The sequence below is a fragment of the Amblyraja radiata genome, chromosome 7 (genome assembly GCF_010909765.2).
Source record: "Amblyraja radiata isolate CabotCenter1 chromosome 7, sAmbRad1.1.pri, whole genome shotgun sequence".
Lineage (NCBI taxonomy): Eukaryota > Metazoa > Chordata > Chondrichthyes > Rajiformes > Rajidae > Amblyraja > Amblyraja radiata.
Window position 1 is genome coordinate 79,863,151 of NC_045962.1, and position 20,806 is coordinate 79,883,956.

General features: G+C 46.4%; 1 protein-coding gene across 1 annotated transcript in view; it reads left to right on the forward strand.

Moving 5' to 3' along the window:
- The window catches only part of LOC116975561 (contactin-associated protein-like 5), a 1,077,365-nt gene that overhangs the window by 602,362 nt on the left and 454,197 nt on the right, over positions 1-20,806 (forward strand). Inside the window, exon 10 of the mRNA XM_033024848.1 lies at positions 9,191-9,362. Within this exon, the coding sequence (XP_032880739.1) occupies positions 9,191-9,362 (172 nt within the window). The remainder of the gene's footprint in view (positions 1-9,190; positions 9,363-20,806) is intronic.

Below are 20,806 nucleotides of genomic sequence, written 5' to 3' on the forward strand. Positions count from 1 at the left end.
TTCTATACACCCACCACCATCTGTGTGTGAAAAGGTTACCCCTCGGATTTCTATTAAATCTTTTCCCCTTCACCATGAACCTAAGTCCTCTAGTCCTCGATTCCCCTACTCTGGGCAAGAGACTCTGCGCGTTGTGTTGCGTGCTAACCAGTCAGCGGAAAGACAATACATGATTACAATCGAGCCATTTACTATAGATACATGACAAGGGAATAACGTTTAGTGCAAGGTAAAGCCAGTAAAGTCCGATCAACGATAGTCCGAGGGTCACCAATGAGGTAGGTGGTGGTTCAGCACTGCTCTCTAGTTGTGGTAGGATGATTCAGTTGCCTGATAACAGCTGGGAAGAAACTGTCTTTCACGCACTAGGGACAATTTACAATTATACCAGGTCAATCAGCCTACAAAGCTGTTCGTTTTTGGACAATAGACAATATAGACAATTGACAATAGGTGCAGGAGTAGGCCATTCGACCCTTCGAGCCAGCACTGCCATTCACTGTGATCATGGCTGATCATCCACAATCAGTAACCGTTCCTGCCTTCACCCCAAATCCCTTGACTCAGCTATCTTTAAGAGCTCTACCTAACTCAGTGTGGAGGGAAACCGAAGATCCCGGAGAAAACCCACGCAGGTCACGGGGAGAACGTACAAACTCCACACAGGCAGCACCAGTAGTCAGGATCAAACCCGGGTCTCTGGCACTGCAAGCCAGCAGCTCTACCATTTGAAATCTTGCCTCTGAAAGCTGAGGTAATTTATTTGACGTAATTCAATAAAGTACCATTGTTCAATGATGATTGCAGTGTGCTGAGCATCAAATTATTCCCTTATTTCAGTAGTCTAGTGCAGTGTGTACCTGATAAATTTTTAATGTTCGATATATCTTCAACTGTAATCAGCAGAAGAGCTGGTGGCATAAATCTCTGAACAACTTGTACTGAATCTGCTGAATGAAATAACCATACAACAGTCAAGTAATATCTTTAACACTATAAAGTAAAATGGCATGACAATTAAGTGCTTTGCTTTGTGGTATCACAAAACCACTGTCAGATTCAACTAAAAGGCGGTGGCATGTTTCAGAAAGCAAGCTTTTTGAGCATAGTTACTTGTTAATTGTTCTGCTCTGATGTTATCTCCAGCTGCTTTTAGATTGGCCAGAAGATAGACACAAAATGCAGGACAGGCAGCATCTCTGTGTGATAGGGGCAGAATTAGGCCCATCAAGTCTCCTCCATCATTCTTCAATCATGGCTGATCTATCTCTCCCTCCTCACCCCATTCTCCTGTCTTCTCCCCCTAAGCTCAGACACCCGTACTAATTTAGAATCTATCTATCTCTGCCTTAAAAATATCCTCTGGCTTTGCCTCCATGGCCTTCTGTGGCAACGATTCCACAGATTCATCACCCTCCGACTAAAGAGGTTCCTCCTCATCTCCTTCCTAAAAGAACGTTCTTTAATTCTGAGGCTATGACTTCTGGTCCTAGACTCTCCCACTCGTGGAAACATCCTCTCCACATCCACTCGATCCAAGCCTTTCACGAGGTCTTTACTGATCTCTCAGTGAATGTTGAAGCAGTCTCAAGGGTCTGAGTGGCCCATTTCTATTTTCTATGCTCTTGTGGTTCTTAATCTCCCCCATCCCTTGAATCAATCTGGTTAACCTCTGTTGCAGAAGGAACTGCAGATGCTGGTTTACACCAAAGATAGACACAAAATTGGATAGGCAGCATCTCTGGAAAGAAGGAATAGAAGATGTTCCGGGTCAGAGACCCTTCTTCAGACCGAACCTTTGTGGATCTTAAACTTTGTTGTACTTTATCTATCATCACAAATGTATGACCTTAGTTTATTGTCACGTTTACCGAGGTACAGCGAACAGCTTTTGTTGCGTGCTAACCAGTCAGCGAAAAGATAATACATGATCACAATCAATACAAGATTACCACTGTCTACAGATACACGTTAAAGGGAATATTGTGAATGATGTTTAGTGCAAGATAAAGCCAGTAAACTCTGATCTAAGATAGTCCGCGGGTCTCCAATTAGGTAGATAGTAGTTCAGGACCGCTCTCTAGTTGTTGGTAGTATGGTTCAGTTGCATGATAACAGCTGGGAAGAAACTATCCCTGAATCTGGAGCTGTGTGTTTTCACACTTCTTGCCCCTCCCCGTTGGATTGCAACCTTGTCGTGGTCGGGGAGCTTGTGTGTCTCAGTGACCCCTAGAGCTACGCCAGCGGGAGATTCATCTCCTATTAGGGTCTCCCATGCTGGACAGGTCGAAGGGTGGAGGCGAGACAAAGAGCAATCCACTGGTGCTCCAGGTTGGAGGTTGAACACAGGGCTAACAAACCTGTCTCGTAAAACAAATATGTTACGGAAACAGCAACTGAAGTAATCAACACTACTGGGCGTGATGGACTTCCAGGGCTATCGACAGATGCTAGGATGAATGTACTAAGAAGAGAACCAGGCAGCATCCCAAGAATAGCCCTGCACTAGACACCGGAAGGGGAAAGGAAAAGAGGAAGACCCAAAACTACCTGGCGTCGAACTGTAGAGGAGGAAATGAAAAGAATGGACCTGACCTGGGGTAGTGTCCAGAAGCTAGCCCAGAACAGACAGGAGTGGAGGACCTTCCTTGCTGCCCTACATGCCAGGAGGCATCATAGGCAGTAAGTAAGTAAGTATACCTCTTGCCCGATGGGAGAGGGGGGAAGAGAGAGTGACCGACGGGGTGCGAATCGTCCTTGATTATGCGGCTGGACTTGCCACCATTTCCTTATTCCTTTTCTTCAGAGATAGCGTGTGGCCCGCTGAGTCACTCCAGCATTTTGTGTCCATCTTCGGCCGAAAACCAGCATCTGCAGTTCCTTCCCGCACTCGTTCATGACACAGACCGTGATTGCATTGCCAGACGAGTGCCCCTGAGGCCAAGAATCCAATCCCACCACGGCAGATTGCAAATTATTAAAACCTGGAATTTGAAGGAAATGCAAATTGGTAAAGGTTACCAATAAATCACCGGAGTGTCATTCGATCCCATCTGGTGCACGTATATCCTCAAGCAAAGAAGATCTGCCACTCCTTTCTGGTCTGACCTGTTATAACTCCAGACCTATCAACCGATTATAAACACAAAATGCTGGAGTAACTAAGCGGGTCAGTCCGAAGAAGGGTCTCGACCCGAAACGTCACCCTTTCCTTACTGTCTGACCCGCTAAGTTACTCCAGCATTTTCCGTCTATCTTTGCTGTAAACCAGCATCTGCAGTTCCTTCCTACACATAGGCTGCCCAGTGGAATGGCCCATTGACTTTTACAGCTTGACATTGAAATAGGCATTTTGGCCCATCAGTCCACGTCTAGCGTCAAGAGTCAAGGGTGTTTTATTGTCATACGTCCCAGATAGAACAATGAAATTCTTACTTGCTGCAGCACAACAGAATATGGAAACATAGTACACTGTAAACAATATAATAAATGAGAAAAAAAAAGTTCAGTACACATACCCACAAGTACCCACACACACACACACACATATATATATATATATATATACTAGACTAAGTGGGACCCGTTGGGTTCCAGCTTCACACGGGAAGGCTGGTCCCCCAACACAATATTCCACCTCTCCACCAATTCCAATATACACACACACACTCACATACACACACATACGCTCACGCACGCATACATTCACACACACACACACACACACACATACACTCACACACACACTCACACACACACACACACACACACACACACATACAATCAAACACACAATCACACACACAGACTCACACACACACAGACTCACACACACACACACACACTCACACACACTCATACACTCAAACACACACATAAACTCACACACACACATACACTCACACACACACACACACACATACACTCACACACACACATACTCACACACAGACTCACACACACACACACACATACAATCACACACACACATACAATCACACACACACAGACTCACACACACATACTCTCACACACATGCACACATATACACACATACACTCACACACACACACATACACACACACACATCCTCTCACAAACACACACACATACACGCTCACATACACTCACATACACACACATACACACACACACACACACACACACGCACACACACACACACACACACACACACACACACACACACACACACACACACACACACACACACACACACACACACTCACCATATATATGACAGTAAACTTTCTTGAATCTACTCACACGGCTGAATGCGTCCTCTCCACTGTGGGGCTTCCGCAATCAGCGGCACTTCCGCAATCAGCGCAACCTCTGCACTCACTCAACCTGTCCATTAAGCGGGTCTTTTGGACTAAACACAGTCGGACCTAATAAAGCATTTATTCCTTCCAAACACAGATGGACCTAATAAAGCATTTATTCCTTCCAAACACAGTTAGACCTAATAAAGCATTTATTCCTTCCAAACACAGTCGGACCTAATAAAGCATTTATTCCTTCCAAACACAGATGGACCTAATAAAGCATTGCAGATTCAAGCACAGACAGGGCAGCAGGCCAAACAAATCATGGCATTGTCATTTCATGCCATTTCCAATTAAGCATTGCACTTTCAAACACAGGCAGGGCAGCAGGCCAAACAACTCATGGCATTGTCATATCATTTCATTTCATTTCCAGGGCTAACAAATCATTTATTGCAAGTACATTGCAGACTCACAGTTCAGTTGATTCACAGCTTAGCATGACAGCCGTGGCCTCTCCCTCACGATCTTGCAGAGTGACTGACTCACGTCCATGCCTCCAGGGTTTTACAGTCCAATGACACATATCGATTACAACAGCACATGAGTGACAGTTCCCTAACCCAATAACACTGTGACTAATACATTGTATTCAAAGGGAGCTTCTAGAAGGAAGTCAATATAGATAAAGAATGCAACATATGCCTTGGGATTCAGACAACCCAGACAAGACTTAGCATTTCGACCAATCAACAACTAACACAGTAAAGCTTTGCAACATTATTTACAATATGTATACCTGGTTTGCATTGATCCAATTAGCTCCATGCATTTCACACTTCATTGTTAGACGTCTGCATATGTCCCATTCTTTCTCTGCAGCACTTATCTGGGCCACAGACATGCTGGCACCATTCAGCAGCTTGTCTCAGTTCAGCAAAGGCACATTTAACTTGAGCTAAATGGCCTAGCAGCACATAAGCCCTTACTCAATTTTAATGCCATGGCTGCTCCAATTTAGCCAAGATTAACACATTCATATCCACTTCCTCCAGATTCTCCAGGGCTGCTGCTGATAGAGCTGCTGCCTCAGAGTGCCCGAGACCCGGGTTCGATCCTGACCTTGGGTGATGTCTGTGTGGTGTTTACACGTCCTCTGTGACCGTGTGGGTTTCCTCCAGTTTCCACCCTCATTCCTAAGAAGTGCAGGTGTGTAGGTTAATAGGCCTCTGTAAAATTGCCCTGAGTGTGTAAGGCTTGGATGAGGAAGTGGGATAATAAGGTACTAATGTGAACGGGCAGGTGGATGGTCGACGTGGACTCAGTGGGCCGAATGGCCTGTTTCCATGCTGTATCTCTAAACTAAACTAAACTACACTCCAGGGGCAATTTACTGTGACCAATCAACCTCCCAACCTGCAGGGTTTTGAGATGTGGGAGGAATCCAGAGCATCCAGAAGAAACCCATGCAGTCACAAAAGAAATGTATAAACTCCACATAAACAGTGCTGCAGGTTTTCATTAAATGCAGTTTCGTAGGAGCAAGATGGCATCATCACTACCAGCTGTGCCACTGTGCAAGGATTGTCAAGGATAGACAATCATGCCCACATCCTGCCCAGGTGAGAACGCACCTAGTCTCCTAGTTTGAGGAAGTACATTCTTGCTACTGAGGGAGTGCAGCGTAGGTTTACCACTTTAATTCCCGGGATGGCGGGACTGTCATATGATGAAAGAATGGGGTTATATACTCACGGGAATGTAGAAAGATGAGAGGAGATCTTATGGAAACATATAACATTCTTAATTGATTAGACAGGCTAGATGCAGGAAAAATGTTCCCGATATTGGCGGAGTCCAGAACCAGGGGTCACAGTTTAAGAATAAGGGGTAGGTCATTTAAGACTGAGATAAGGAAATACATTTTCACCCAGAGAGTTGTGGATCTATGGAATTCTCTGCCACAGAAGTCAGTGGAGGCCAATTCACTGGATGTTTTCAAAAGAGAATTAGATAGAGCTCTTAGGCCTAACAGAATCAAGGGATATTGGGAGAAAGCAGGAACGGGGTACTTATTTTGGATGATCAGCCATGATCATATTGAATGCGGTGCTGGCTCGATGGGCCGAGTGGCCTACTCCTGAACCTATTATCTCTTTTCCTATTTTCCTATCATGTAACATGGATAGGTTTTAACAAATATCAATGGAGTAAACTCAATGTTAAGGAACATAACAGGGTGGTGCAGCGCTTATGCGACCGCCTTACAGTGTCAGAAACCTGGGATCGATCCTGACTTCGGATGCTGTCTCTGCAGAGTTTGCACGTTCACCCCGTGACCGCATGGGTTATCTCTGTGTGCTCCAGTTTCCTCCCACACTGCAAAGGAGTATGGGTTTGATGGTTAATAGATCACTGTAAAAAATTGCCTCTAGTGTGTAGATTACATAGGACTGGTGCACAGGTGATCGATGGTCCACGTGGACTTGCTGGGCTGTGGGACCTGTTTCCATGCTGTATCTCCAAACATAACAATGGGCTCATCATCTGTTAATCAAAACAGTAGTAGAGCTGCTGCCTTACAGCGCCAGAGACCCTTGTTCGATCCCGACTACGGTAGCTGTCTACACAGAGCTTGTACGTTCTCCCTGTGACCGCATGGGTTTGCTCCGGTTTCCTCCCACACTCTACAGACATACATGTTTTGTAGCTTAACTGGCTTTGGTAAAATTGTAAATAGTCCCTAGTGTGTGTAGGATATTGTTAGTGTTCGGGGTGATCTGGGTGGGCCGAAAGGGCCAGTTTCCATGCTGTATCTTGAACCAGAGAGCAGTCCTGAACTAGTGTCTGACTTCATCCACTTCACCACCAACTACCATCCGGCATTCCAATACACCTGGACGATTATGACACTTCCCTACCATTCCTTGACCTCACCATCTCCATCGCAGGGGACAGACTCCTGACCGACATACATTACAAACCCACTGACTCACATGGCTATCTGGACTACACGTCTTCCCACCCTGCCCCCTGTAAAGACTCCATCCCCTACTCCCAATTCCTCCGCCTACGCCGCATCTGTTCCCAGGATGAGACATTTCATACCAGGGCATCGGAAATGTCCTCGTTCTTCAGGGAACAGGGATTCCCCTCCGCCACCATAGATGAGGCTCACACCAGGGTCTCATCCATACCCCGTAACACTGCTCTCTCTCCCCATCCCCGCACACGCAACAAGGGCAGAGTCCCTCTGGTCCTCACCTTTCACCCCACCAGCCGGCAAATACAACACATAATCCTCCGCCATTTCCGCCACCTCCAACGTGACCCCACCACTCGCCACATCTTCCCATCTCCCCCCATGTCTGCCTTCCGCAAAGACCGCTCCCTCCGCAACTCCCTCGTCAATTCTTCCCTTCCCGCCCGCACCACCCCCTCCCCGGGCACTTTCCGTTGCAACCGCAAGAAATGCAACACCTGTCCCTTCACCTCCCCCCTCGACTCCATTCAAGGTCCCAAGCAGTCGTTCCAGGTGCGACAAAGTTTCACCTGTATCTCCTCCAACCTCATCTACTGCATCCGCTGCTCTAGATGTCAGCTGATTTACATCGGTGAGACCAAGCGTAGGTTGGGCGATCGTTTCGCCGAACACCTCCGCTCAGTCCGCAATAACCTACCTGACCTCCCGGTGGCTCAGCACTTCAACTCCCCCTCCCATTCCCAATCCGACCTCTCTGTCCTGGGTCTCCTCCATTGCCAAAGTGAGCAACAGCGGAAATTGGAGGAACAGCACCTCATATTCCGTCTGGGGACCTTGCGTCCTTATGGCATTAACATTGAATTCTCCCAATTTGGCTAGCCCTTGCTGTCTCCTCCCCTTCCTTAACCCTCTAGCTGTCTCCTCCCACCCTCCCATCCGCCCGCCCTCGGGCTCCTCCTCCTCCTCCCCTTTTCCTTCTTTCTTTCCCCCCCCCCACCCCCCATCAGTCTGAAGAAGGGTTTCGGCCCGAAACGTCGCCTATTTCCTTCGCTCCATAGATGCTGCTGCACCCGCTGAGTTTCCCCAGCAATTTTGTGTACCTTCGATATTCCAGCATCTGCAGTTCCCTTTTGAACACTAGTGTCTACCTTGTTGCTGACCCTCGGACTATCCTTGATCGGTCTTTGCTGTCTTTATCCTGCTCTAAATGTTATTCCCTTATCATGTATGTAAACGGCTCGATTGTAATCATGTATTGTCTTTCCGCTGACTGAATAGCGTGCAACAAAACCTGTTCACTGTACCTTGGTACACGTGACAATAAACTAAACTGTACTGTGAAAGTCTAAAAATGGACTCATCACTATCTTTAAGACTGGAACTTTCCATCCAGAGCCTCCAATCATCTGTTGAAGTGGGACGGAAACACGGAAGCTAATTGGCTTTTGCTGAAGAAGGGTCTCGACCCATTCCTTCTCTCCAGAGATGCTGCCTGTCCCGCTGAGTTACTCCAGCATTTTGTGTCTATCTTCGGTTTAAACCAGCACCTGCGGTTCCTTCCGACACATGACTTAGTTTTTTGTTTTTTTTTAGTTTTGGGCGGAAACAGGTCCTTCGGCCCACCGGATCCGCGCCGACCAGCGATCCCCGCACATTAACACTATCCTACACCCACTAGGGTCAATTTTTACATTTAACAAGCCAATTAACCTACAAACCTGTACATCTTTGGAGTGTAGGAGGAAACCGAAGATCTCGGTGAAAACCCACAGGGAGAACGTAAAAACTCTGTACCGACAGCACCCGTAGTCGGGATCGAACCCAGGTCTCTGGAGTTGCATTTGTTGTAAGGCAGCAACTCTGCAGCTGCGCCACCATTGTTTGCTGGCTTCTTATCATCTAATGTGTTTCTCTTCTGCAGGTTGCCCCGAACAAACTGCTGACACTGATTGTTCAAATCCCTTTGGTGCGTTTGAAGGCTGCATGCGACTCATTCTGATAGACAACCAAGCAGTGGATCTCATTTTAGTACAACAGGGTCTACAGGGGAACTTCACCGACCTATACATAGACCTGTGTGGCATCCAGGACAGGTAATTGTATTTCTCTTTATGTACCACGGAAGAATTTACTGCATGTTATCGCCTCCCACGTGTATGAACATGTACAGGCAAATAAATATTCCTCAAAGCCTCTATTTGTTTTAATTTAGTTTAGTTTAGAGATACAGTGCAAAAAAACAGGCCCTTCAGCCCACTGAATCGGCACCGACCAGCGATCGCCGCATAATAACACTATCCTACACACTCCAGGGACATTTTGACATTTTAGACCAAGCCGATTAACCTACTCACCTCCTCGTCTTTGGAGTGTGGGAGGAAACCGAGATTCTCGGAGAAAATCCACGCAGGTCACGGGGAGAACGTAATGTGTGAAATACGTTAATGCATTTCTTGAAATGCATTACATGTTTGGAGGTTGAGCTGGCTGGGACTCTATCCTTTGGAGCGCAGGAGGATGAGCGGTGATCTTGTAGAGGTGTGCAAAATCATGAGAGGAATAGATCGGGTAGATGTACAGTGTCTCTTGCCCAGAGTCGGGGTATCGAGGACCTGAGAACATCAGTTTAAGGTGAAGGGGAAAAGATGTAATAGGAATCTGAGGGGTAACGTATTCACACACAGAGTGGTGGGTGTATGGAATGAGCTTCCAGAGGAGGTAGTTGAGGCTGGGACTATCCCAGTGTTTAAGAATCAATCAGATGGGTACATGGATAGGACAGGTTTGAAGGGACATGGGGCCAAAAGTAGGCAGGTGGGACTAGTGTGGATGGGACACGTTGGCCGGTGTGGATAAGATGGGCCGAGGGGCCTGTGTCCACGCGGTAAGACTCTAAGACTATGTGTGAAAGAGGAGGAGCAGGATGGAGCAGGGACACTAATAGCTAAACATCGGCGAGGGGGTTATTTGAGAGACGGATTGTTGGAAAAAAAGGCCGGAGATGTGGGGAGAGGTGTGGGATGAGGAGCTTAAAGAGTTCTATCTGGATACTTGTATAGCATCAGCACAAGGAGCTTAGATGATTCACTTTGTTTCCCCCTTTCCCCCCTGCCAGCCTGAATAAATTGAATTCTACAAACCCCCTCACCACCTCCAGTTTAAATTCCATTTGGAATATTTTGGAGGACCAAGAAACCAAGAAACCACCCCATGTGGCTAAGACTTCAGTAAAAGTTATTTAGTCAATGATGTGCATGCTTTTCACAGCTGTCGGATTCAAGTTGGGTACAATAGATTTATGACCTTGTGTTTTTCTCCTGTTGAGCTCAGTGCAGTGATGTATCTTTTGAAAGCTCTTTTTAATGGTTGGATATTTATGTGTGCAGTATCCTGGGGACATCTTCATGCTGGAATAGTCTTTATCGACTCTGCAATTATACATTTTTGCATATTACACGCGGTGGTTGCAGTTGAAATGCCGTATAAACATCAGTTTTAAAATAAACACTTAACATTATTACAATCCCTCATCGTATTTGATTGCGGCCAAGTTCCCCACACAATGTAGTTTTAATGGAGAGTGTTGTTAAATAGGCGGACACAGCAGGCTGTTTACGCTTCAGTAAAATGGCCGTAGGATCGCAGTCTGCTCTCGTGGTTTGCTCTGTTACTTTGACTCCACCGAGTGAGGGAGGAGAGTAGAACAAAGGAGGACCCTGCAAGGGGGGACCGCTGCGAAGAGGGGTGCCGGGGAGGAAGAACATAGGAGGATACTTTGTAACTATGTCGGTGCCCTTTATGTGGCGACCCTTTGCATACCTGACAATACAAAGAATCTCACTGTGACTATAACGTATCACTCATTCATTTAGATATTATCACAAGGTCATCAGGCCAATGTGTTAGGAGTAGAATTGGGGCATTCGGCCCATCAAGTCCACACCGCCATTCAATCATGGCTGATCTATCTCACCCTCCTAACCCCATTTTCCTGCCTTCTCCCTGTAACCTCTGACACCTGTACTAACCAAAAATCTATCGAACTCTGCCTTAAAAATATCCACTGACTTGGCCGCCACAGCCTACTGTGGCAATGAATCCCACAGATTCACCACTCTCTGACTAAAGACATTCCTCCTTATCGCTTTCCTAAAAGAACGTCCTTTAATTCTAGAGGCTGTGACCTCTAGTCCTAAACACTCCCACTAATGGAAACATCTTCTCCACATCCAGTGATCCACATCCACATGACAATGATGTTTAAGGGGCCTTTAGATTCCTTTAGAGTAATGGAGGGACATGAATCACATGCAGGCAGATGAGATTAGTTTCTAGAGTCATAGAGTGATAGAGTATGGAAACAGGCCCTTCGGCCCAACTTTCCCAGAAATATTCATTCATTCATCCATTCGGTCATTCATTCATTCATTCATTCATTCATTCATTCATTCATTCAATCCATTTCTTCAGACATCAACAAATTGATAGAAAGAGAGTTAGCGGATGAGGCTTGCGGTTTCCGACCCAAAGCTAAAACAAAAGCAAGGAGACTTTGCGACCATCATACAGATGTGATCTGCACACGACATGAAGGATGTGGTTGCAATAGATAAGGTGCAGATGAGATTTATGAGTCTGCTGCCGGCGTTGAAGAATTTAATGACGATGGATCAACAAGGCTGGGAATGTGCGTTTTTATTTTGTTGGGCAAAATAAAATCGGGTGGTTGGTTGGAGAATTGATTGAAGGGTATAAAATAGTAAGATTAAACGAGAACTTACCAGTTTGAAGTTTGATCTGTATTTTATGAGGAGTTACGATGAGGGATTACGTGAAGAACCCGTTCAGCACGCATGCGCGGCATACTTCAAAGCAGCGGTGTGGAATCACAGATAGACACAGTTATTGAAGTAAACATAGTAAAGATAAGGAGACATCAGTTTATGAATTTGACCCATATTATTGAGGGTGGGAGCGGAGGGCACGTAATCCTTCATCGTAACTCCTCATAAAACACAGATCAAACTTCAAACTGGTAAGTTCTCGTTTAATCTTGAGGAGGACTCAAGCAACACCAATCACCATTAAGGGCACTGAGGTGGAGGTGGTCGCCAACCACAGGTACCTTGGGGTGCAGCTTGACAGTGAGCTGAACTGGAAGTGTCATATGGAGGCGGTGTACAGGAAGGGACAAAGCCGACTGTATTTTTTAAGGAGGCTGAGGTCATTTAACATCTGCCAACCCCTACTGTGCAGTGTCTACCATTCAGTGGTGGCCAGTGCTCTGTTTTTTGCTGTGGCCTGTTGGGGAGATGGCGCCCGCATAGCGGACAAAAACAGACTGGACAAGCTAATCAGGAAGGCCGGCTCAGTGGTCGGGGCTGAGCAACGAACGGTCCAGCAGGTGGCAGAGGCCAGAACTCTGAACAAACTGGGTTCAATAATGACCAACCCCACTCACCCACTCCATGCCCTGAAGGTGATCAAGAGCAGCATCTTCAGTCAGAGACTGATTGCACCAATGTGCAAAACTGAGAGACATAGGAAGTCCTGTTTACCAGCTGCTATAAGGTTATATAATGCGCATAAATAACTGCACTTTTTTTTAATTAATTGTATTTTAACTTGTATTTTAACTTGTATTTTAACTTGTTAAGTATGGAAGCCATTTGAGGAAATGTGTGGTGTTATGTCTGTCTTGAAGCTGTCGTGGCACTGTAATTTCCTGTAAAGGATTATTAAAGGTATAATCAAAAAAAATCAATCAAAAAAAAAAAAATCAATCAATCAAATCTTACTATTTTACTTCGGAGTCACGTGAGTGATTCTGTGAAGATTTCAAAGCTCTGTGATTTCAAACCGTGTAACAGTTATTACTACATCACTGCCGAAGTCTTTGAGGGAGGAAGTGTGTTATCGTAATCAACCAATGAATCTGTTTGTAGAAAAACACAATGGTATTTTTTAACAATAACAACAAATAAATTAAATTGCTCCCCTGGGCTTAAATTAAATATTTGCAGTCTGGAAATCTTTCCTGCAAATAAAACAGGTTTTGCCAACAGCTTATTATAAAATTTCTGAACGGTCTTTCCCCCCACCATCCTGCTGTAGCCAGGATGTGGTTTATAGGCACGTCCATTCTTTTAGCCGTCGACGTGGATGCTGCCCTGGTGGAATGAACTTTGTACATGTTAGTTTTTATCCCAGCAGCTTTTAGCACCTGCTTGAGCCATCCCGAAATGGCTCGTCACCCGACCATAAGGTTTTTTATGACTGACCCACAAGGCTTTTCATCTCCCTCGAATATTTTGGTTGTGTCTATGTAGGATAATAGGGTCATGGCACATAACCGTGTTTCTGGCGGGTAAGCCCGGAATTCCACGACTGGATTAGGTGATCCTGGTCTGCTCTGTTTGACCGTTCCCTGGACAACGACAGAGATCTGGTCTGGAGCTGTGAGCATAGCGTCCAGTCGCAATAGGTGTAGTGACTGGACCCTCTGTGCAGCTACAAGTGCCATCAACATGTGTCTTTTGAGCATAGATGGTTTCAGGTTGAGGGATCTGGCTGGTGGGCATTCCCTGAGGTATGTCAGGACCACACTGACATCCCATATATGAGTGTACCTTGGTCTAGGGGGTTAGAGTTGTAAATACCCTTCATTAGTTTGACCACCAGCTGGTGGGACCCCATGGCCTGTTGTCCTGGAGCTGGTTTTGAAATAGACAGGCAGGGCAATTCTAGCTGTGTTGATGGCTCTGTAGCTGAAGTCCTTCATCGTGGTGAAGGTTCACCAGGAATTCTAGTACGTTGGTAACTGTAGCGGTTGAGTAGGTGGTCCCTGTATCCAAGCAGTACTTCTCCCATTTCTTGATGCTGGACAAGTGCTGTTTTTTAGTGGATGTTCGGAGGGATGCTGACATGGTTTTCGACGGTTTGTTATGATAATCCCAGTCCCAGAAGTGGTTTGTGCAGAATCTGCAACCCAGGAGTTTGATTTTTTCATGGCACGGGTGGCTTGTGCCCGACACTGGGTGTTAATAACTCTGGTTCACTGGGGAATACCATCGGAGTTTCAACAACCATGTCAAGGAGCATTGGGAACCATGGCTGTGTAGGCCAATCGGGTACTATCAAAATACCTGAAGCAGAGTCCATTTGTACTGTGCGTAGTCCCTGATTGATGAGGCAGAAGGGAGGAAATGCATAGAAGAAGTATTTCCCCAATCCAGCGCGAACGCATCTACCGCTGCTGCCTCAGGGTCTGGTTCCCAAGCGACATACATAGGTACCTGGTGATTTAGCCTTGATGCAAATAAATCGATATCTGGCGTGCCATATTGCTTGATAACTTTTGTGAAACATTTTTGGGGGTTTTTAACATCTATTTGATGTTGTCATTAAATTTACGTGACCTGGTGTCTGCCACTGTATTTACCTTACCTGGCAGGTAAGTTACTGATAGCCAAATATGTCTTTGGACACACCATTGCCAAATTGTGTTGACCAACTTGTCGCATGATACCGATTTTATGCCGCCCATATGGTTAATGTAGGCCACCACCGTAGTATTATCTATTTATAACCGTACATGCAAGTGATGCATATTTATGCATATGCTTTTAAACCATAAAAAGTCACCCAAACATCTCTAGATAATTAATGCCCAGTGTAAGTGGTAACGATGATTCTGGGTTAGTCCATCTACTACTTGTGCTGGATATAGAGCTAGTTGCTCCCCAGTCTTGAGTACTGGCATCTGTTTGGATAACTGACGTAGGGTTAGTGATAATAATAGGCTGAAACTATGTCAAACGTTTTTTGCCCACCACTGTCGTTCTGATATTACTTCAGTGGGTAACTTCATGAAACGATCAATAATGACCTGTATGTCGTTTTTGGTACAAAGGTCCGAATTATGTAGCCGGAAATGCTGCTACCATTTTCCCAATTACTCTGTTACTTGTCGAGTAGTTGGTAGTTTGTTGACCATTAAATTGTTGCATGATTGTGCCAATTCAACTATGTTGTCTCTTGGCAATGTTACAGTCACGTAGACTGAATTAATTATGAAGCCCAAGTAGTCCATGATAGAGGATGGCTTCAACTTAGATTTATCTGGATGTAAGAGAACCCCAGGGTTTCCGAATAACTGTTTGGTAGCTAAACAGCTAACATAGTCAAATTCATGGTCTTGCCTACCATTTAGGATCATCAAGATATGCCATGACAATATGTCTTTGTCTTCTGAATATTGCCAGAGTTGGTTTTAGTGTCTGGGTGACACTCTTGGGCTGATGTGAGCCTATTGGGTAACGCTTTAAACTGCTATAGCTGCCCCATCCAGGTAAATTTCAGGTATCTGCGATGATCCTTGTGAATGGTACTAAATAGTAAACATCTTTAAGGTGAATGCTTGCCATGAAGTATCCTTTGGAATTTAGTTGTTTGGCAGTAACAACCGGTTCCATTTTGAAATGTACATACTTAACAAACATATTTAGTGAAGTTAAGTCAATGATGATGCGACATCCACCATCTTTCTTGGGTTTAGTGAATATATTTGATACGAATTGCAAGGGTTCAGGTTTTCCCATGATACCCTTTGTAATTATTCTCACCAGTTCAGCTTGTCCCTCTTGTTTCTTTAACGGAGAGGGGAAAAATACCATCTGGGGTGAATGTTGACCTGGTGGCAATTTTTCTAGTATGAATTGTATTTGTATTCACTAATGCCATTCAGTATATACTGATCACTCGTGATAGACTCCCATGTGTTAGTATTACTCTATATACTGGTAGGAACCAGACCCACCTACCTCCATGGTTATGGGTATTCTTCTGTTTCCTGCCGGTCCAACGAGTGTTGCACGTCGTCTGACGTGGCGGTGACGTTGGGGGGTGGCACATTTTCCATGGGGTCCGCTCTGGGCCCTGGTCTAAAGAAGACTTTCGGTGATAGAATGCGGACCCCGAGCTTTCATCAGTCCCATATGGTAGACGTTGACTGATGGACGCGATGGGGTGCTGCTGCGTAGGAATTACTGGTTTTGGTTACTCGTCCCGGTCCTGCCCTCATGAGCCGAAAGTTTTGTAAACCTCGTGCATGTCCTTCATATGCTTTGTGAGGTTTTTTCCCCCAAAGATCAGTGGGTCTGGCTCAGTGGCTGGGGTATGCACAACCTCGCAATGTAGGATTTTATGGCAGGTCTTATGACTTGTTTACAAAGGTTGTGATCATCTCCGTATTTGTCCATGGAACGAGGAGAAAAAACGATGTGATGGCTGTCGTCAGGCTTTTAACGGCCTCCTGCACGTGGGGTTTCCACGTAGCTGTCCACCACACCTAGCAGCTCTTCCTATTCCTGCACCCCTTACATACTCCCGAGATCTTCAGCCATTGCCCCTGTTCTTGACCAGCCCAGTCCTGATCACCAAAGCTATCCTCTGGAAAGGAGGAAGCAATGGACAGTGCACAAGGCACTGTGGAGGGAGTGCCTGACCCCCCTCTGCGAGAGCGCCCCTCCTAGGGTGCACCTCGCTGGAGCTCCTGCACCAAGAGCCGCTCCAAGCGGCTCAGGCGGCTGTCTCTCCCCCGCCTGGGTGGAGAGACGTCCCCGTCCGATAAGTCGGAGCCACCGGCCGGAAAGCCTCTTCCTTGGCTTGTACATCCAGCCCGTTAGCGGGCTGGGCTCGGCGCGGTGTCGGGGTATAGCGGACCGCCCGGTAAGCGGTCCTACCGCCTTGTTGCTGCCCCCGCGAGATGAAACGCTCCTCCGTGGAGTCGAGCGGGGGCAGGTCTGTGCAGGCGGCTGTCTTTCCTCCTGTGCGGGTGGAAAGACGTCCCGTCCGATAAGTCGGAGCCACCGGCCGGACGCCTCCGTGGCGGTACTTCCAGCCCGCTGTTAAGGCGCTAGCGGGCTGGGCTCGGCACGGTGTTGGAATAGCGGAGCGCTGGGTTAGAGGTCCTACCGCCATGTTGCTGCCCCCGCGATGGAAGGCTCCTCCGTGGAGTCGAGCGGGGAACAGGTCTGTTCCGTTGCTGCCCCCCCCCCCCCCCCCGGATGGAAGGCTCCTCCGTGGAGTCGAGCGGGGGACAGGTTTGTTGCAGAGTCGTTATTTCACCTCCATAGCGGGAGCGCCTGACTCCCGCTGCGCCGCTGTTGCTCTGCTGGACGTAATGCCGCGCATGCGTGCTGAACGGGTTCTTCACGGAATCACTCACGTGACTCCGAAGTAAAATTATCAGAGAGACACATACAGAGCACTTGGAAACGGTCTTGCTTCCCATGGTATTCCAAGTCCACAATAAGGGAAGATAGATTTGGAGACAGAAGGAACTGCAGATGCTGGAATCTTGAGCAAAACACAAAGTGCTGGAGTACTCGGGGAGGGGGGGCACAGTGACGCAGCGGTAGAGTTGCTGCCTTAGACCCACCTGTAGTCGCCCAAAAAATTGCCTAAGTGGGACAGGCCAATTACAAATCAAATGTGCTTTCAGTTGCGGACAAGAGAACAAGTGGAGTGTCAGTGAGAGGATGGGAACCTGAATGTGTTAATGTTGGCGCAGCGGTAGAGTTGCTGCCTCTTGGCGCCAGAGACTCGGGTTCAATCCTGACTACGGGTGCTGTCTGTACGGAGTTTGTACGTTCTCCTCTTGACCGTGTGGGTTTTCCTCAGGTGCTCCGGTTCCCCCCCCACTCTCCAAAGACGTGCAGATTTGTAGTTTAATTTGTAGTGTTAATGTACGGGGTGATCGCAGGTCGGCACGGACTCGGTGGGTCGAAGGGCCTGTTTCTGCACTGTATCTTGAAACTAAGCTAAGCTAAAATGTAGGTTATTGCTTGTTTCTCCTCTTTCCTCCCATATCCCACTGACCCATTGGTAGATTTATTGGCCGTGGTGCATTGCTCCTTGGTGTAGGTAAATAGCAAAAGAATCAAAGTGGAGTGTCAAGAATGTGAAAGAGAATAAGTTTCAACATGCAGGTGAAAAGGGAATAGGATTGTGATTTTCAACTGGTTATCTGAAATTGCAGTATTGAGTGCCAAGACTTGGAACGATCTAATAATAAGATTAGATGCCATTCCTCAAAATTGTGTTGCAGTTCACCAGAATGATATGGAAGTGAAGATAGTGAGGTGAGTGGCATTGTTTTGTGCTGCAAAGTTTTTCAAGTTGTGGAAAACTATGGGGGGCATAGAGAAGATGGACAGTCAGAACCTCTCTGGGAAATTCTGCGGAATTCTTTGCCACAGAAGGCTGTGGAGGCCAATTCAATAGATATTTTTAAAGGGGAGATAGATAGATTCTTGATTGGTACGGGTGTTAGGGGTTAAGGGGAGAAGGCTGTGGAATGGGGTTCGGAGGCAGAGAGAGAGATCGACCATGATTGAATGGCGGAGTAGACTTGATGGGCAGAATGGCCAAATTCTGCTCCTACTACTTATGACCTTTGACCCTTCTCCCAGGGTGGAAGAGAGAGAAATTTTAAAATGGAGCTGTGCGTGGCATGTTTTTTTACACAGGGCATTGGCAGGGGTGGCGGTGGGGTCAGATAGCGACAGCGGCTTTTAAGAAGCTTTTGGACGGATTTGCGGGATTATGGATCACGTGGAGGCAGATGAGATCAGTTCAGCTAGGCATCATGTTCGGCACCTATATTGTGAGCCTAAGGGCCCGTTCCTCTGCTGTGCTGTTTGATGTTCTATAAAGAAAGTTGAAGACATTACCGGTACATGGATAGGACAGGATTAGAGGGATACGGGCCAAACGCAGGCAGGTGGGACTAATGGTCGAAGTGGCTAAGTTGGGGGCCTGTTTCCACACTGTAATACTCTATGGCACTCTAGTCTAGTTTAGTTTATTGGCATGTGTACCGTGGTACAGCTAAAAGGTTTTGTTGCGTGCTAACCAGCCTGTGATGGGAAAACAAGGACACACTCAAGTGTAGAGTTCTGCCTTATGCTGAAGACTCTTTGATGTGAAATGGACCAAAGTGAACACAGGCCAGTCTGGTGAGGATGCGAACAATGTCGATATTTAAGGCACAGATAGATAGATCCTTGATTAGTACGGGTGTCAGAGATTACGGGGAGACGGCAGTAGAATGGGGTTGGGAGGGAGAGATAGATCAGCCATGATTGAATGGCGGAGCAGACCTAATGGGACGAATGGCCTAATTCCACTCCTATCACTTATGACCATTTGAACTCGGGTGTAGGATATGAAAAGATAGAGGGATGAAGGCATGAAACAATTTGTAAGTACAGACGGGATATTGAAGTGAGTGTAGTAGCAATGGAAAGCAATCAAAGGTGAGGAAAGCTGGTAATAAATGAAAGGCACTCAATGTGAGATATAATGTCACTGTGGAGATTTATATGGACTCAGCTGATGAAATTGAGGAAGTAGAAGAAGCAATGAATTAGCAATTAATCTGCTTCATGGCTCTGGATGAAGAGAAAATATTAGCGTTGTTGAGAACTTTCTGTTCCTTGGCAGGCACTGTGGCTGTGTAAGCAGGAGGTGTGAGAACAGACAAGGTTCACAGTGGGGGAAAAAAAAATCATATTTCTTTTCGAAATAGCCAAAGATATCTTTACAATTAAGGAAGTCCATTCTCGGACGTTGGCACCATTGTAACATGGGAAATATTGCGACTTCTTTGTACACGTCATGATCACGGTGGCGCAGCGGTGGAGTTACTGCCTCACAACGCCAGAGACCCAGGTTCGATCCTGACCACGTGGTGCTTGTCTGTATGGAGTTTGTACTGTACGCTCTCCCCGTGACTGCGTGGGTTTTCTCCGGGATCTCAGGTTTACTCCCATACTCCAAAGACGTACAGGTTTGTAGGGTAATCGGCCGAGTATAATTGTAAATTGCCCCTAGTTTGTGTAGGATAGAGTGGGTGTGCCGGGATCGCTGGTCGGCGCGGACTCGGTGCACCAAAGGGCCTGTTTTCGCTCACTATCTCCAAACTAAACTAAAATAAGTAGTGCTGACAATGATCAAGGTTTTGTCTGCTCCAATGTGACATATCCTGAAGAACTGGCCACAGCAACAGAATAAAAGGATGCCCCTTAAGGAAGATGAGGAGGAATTTCTTTAATCAGAGGGTAGTGAATTAGTGGAATTCATTGACGCAGATGCCTGTGGGGGCATTTTAAATGTATAATTTTATGGCGGAGATAGATAGATTCTTGATTAGTACGGGTGCCAGGGGTCAGGGGCAAACGATCCAAGTTGGCCCAACTCACCTCGTCGCTGAAACCCTCCAGTCCAGGCAACATTCTCGTAAACCTCATCCACGCCCTCTACAAAGTCTTCACATCCTTCCCATATTGGATCAACAAGAACCACACACAATGCTCCAAATACAGCCCGACCAAAGTCATATGAAGCTGCAACATGAAGTAAAATGAATGAATATTCATCAGGCTTTGGAAGAATGAGAGAGGATCCCATGTTGTTCAAGACTCTGAGTGGAATTGACAGAGATGCTGAGAGACTAAGGAGTCATAAAATATTG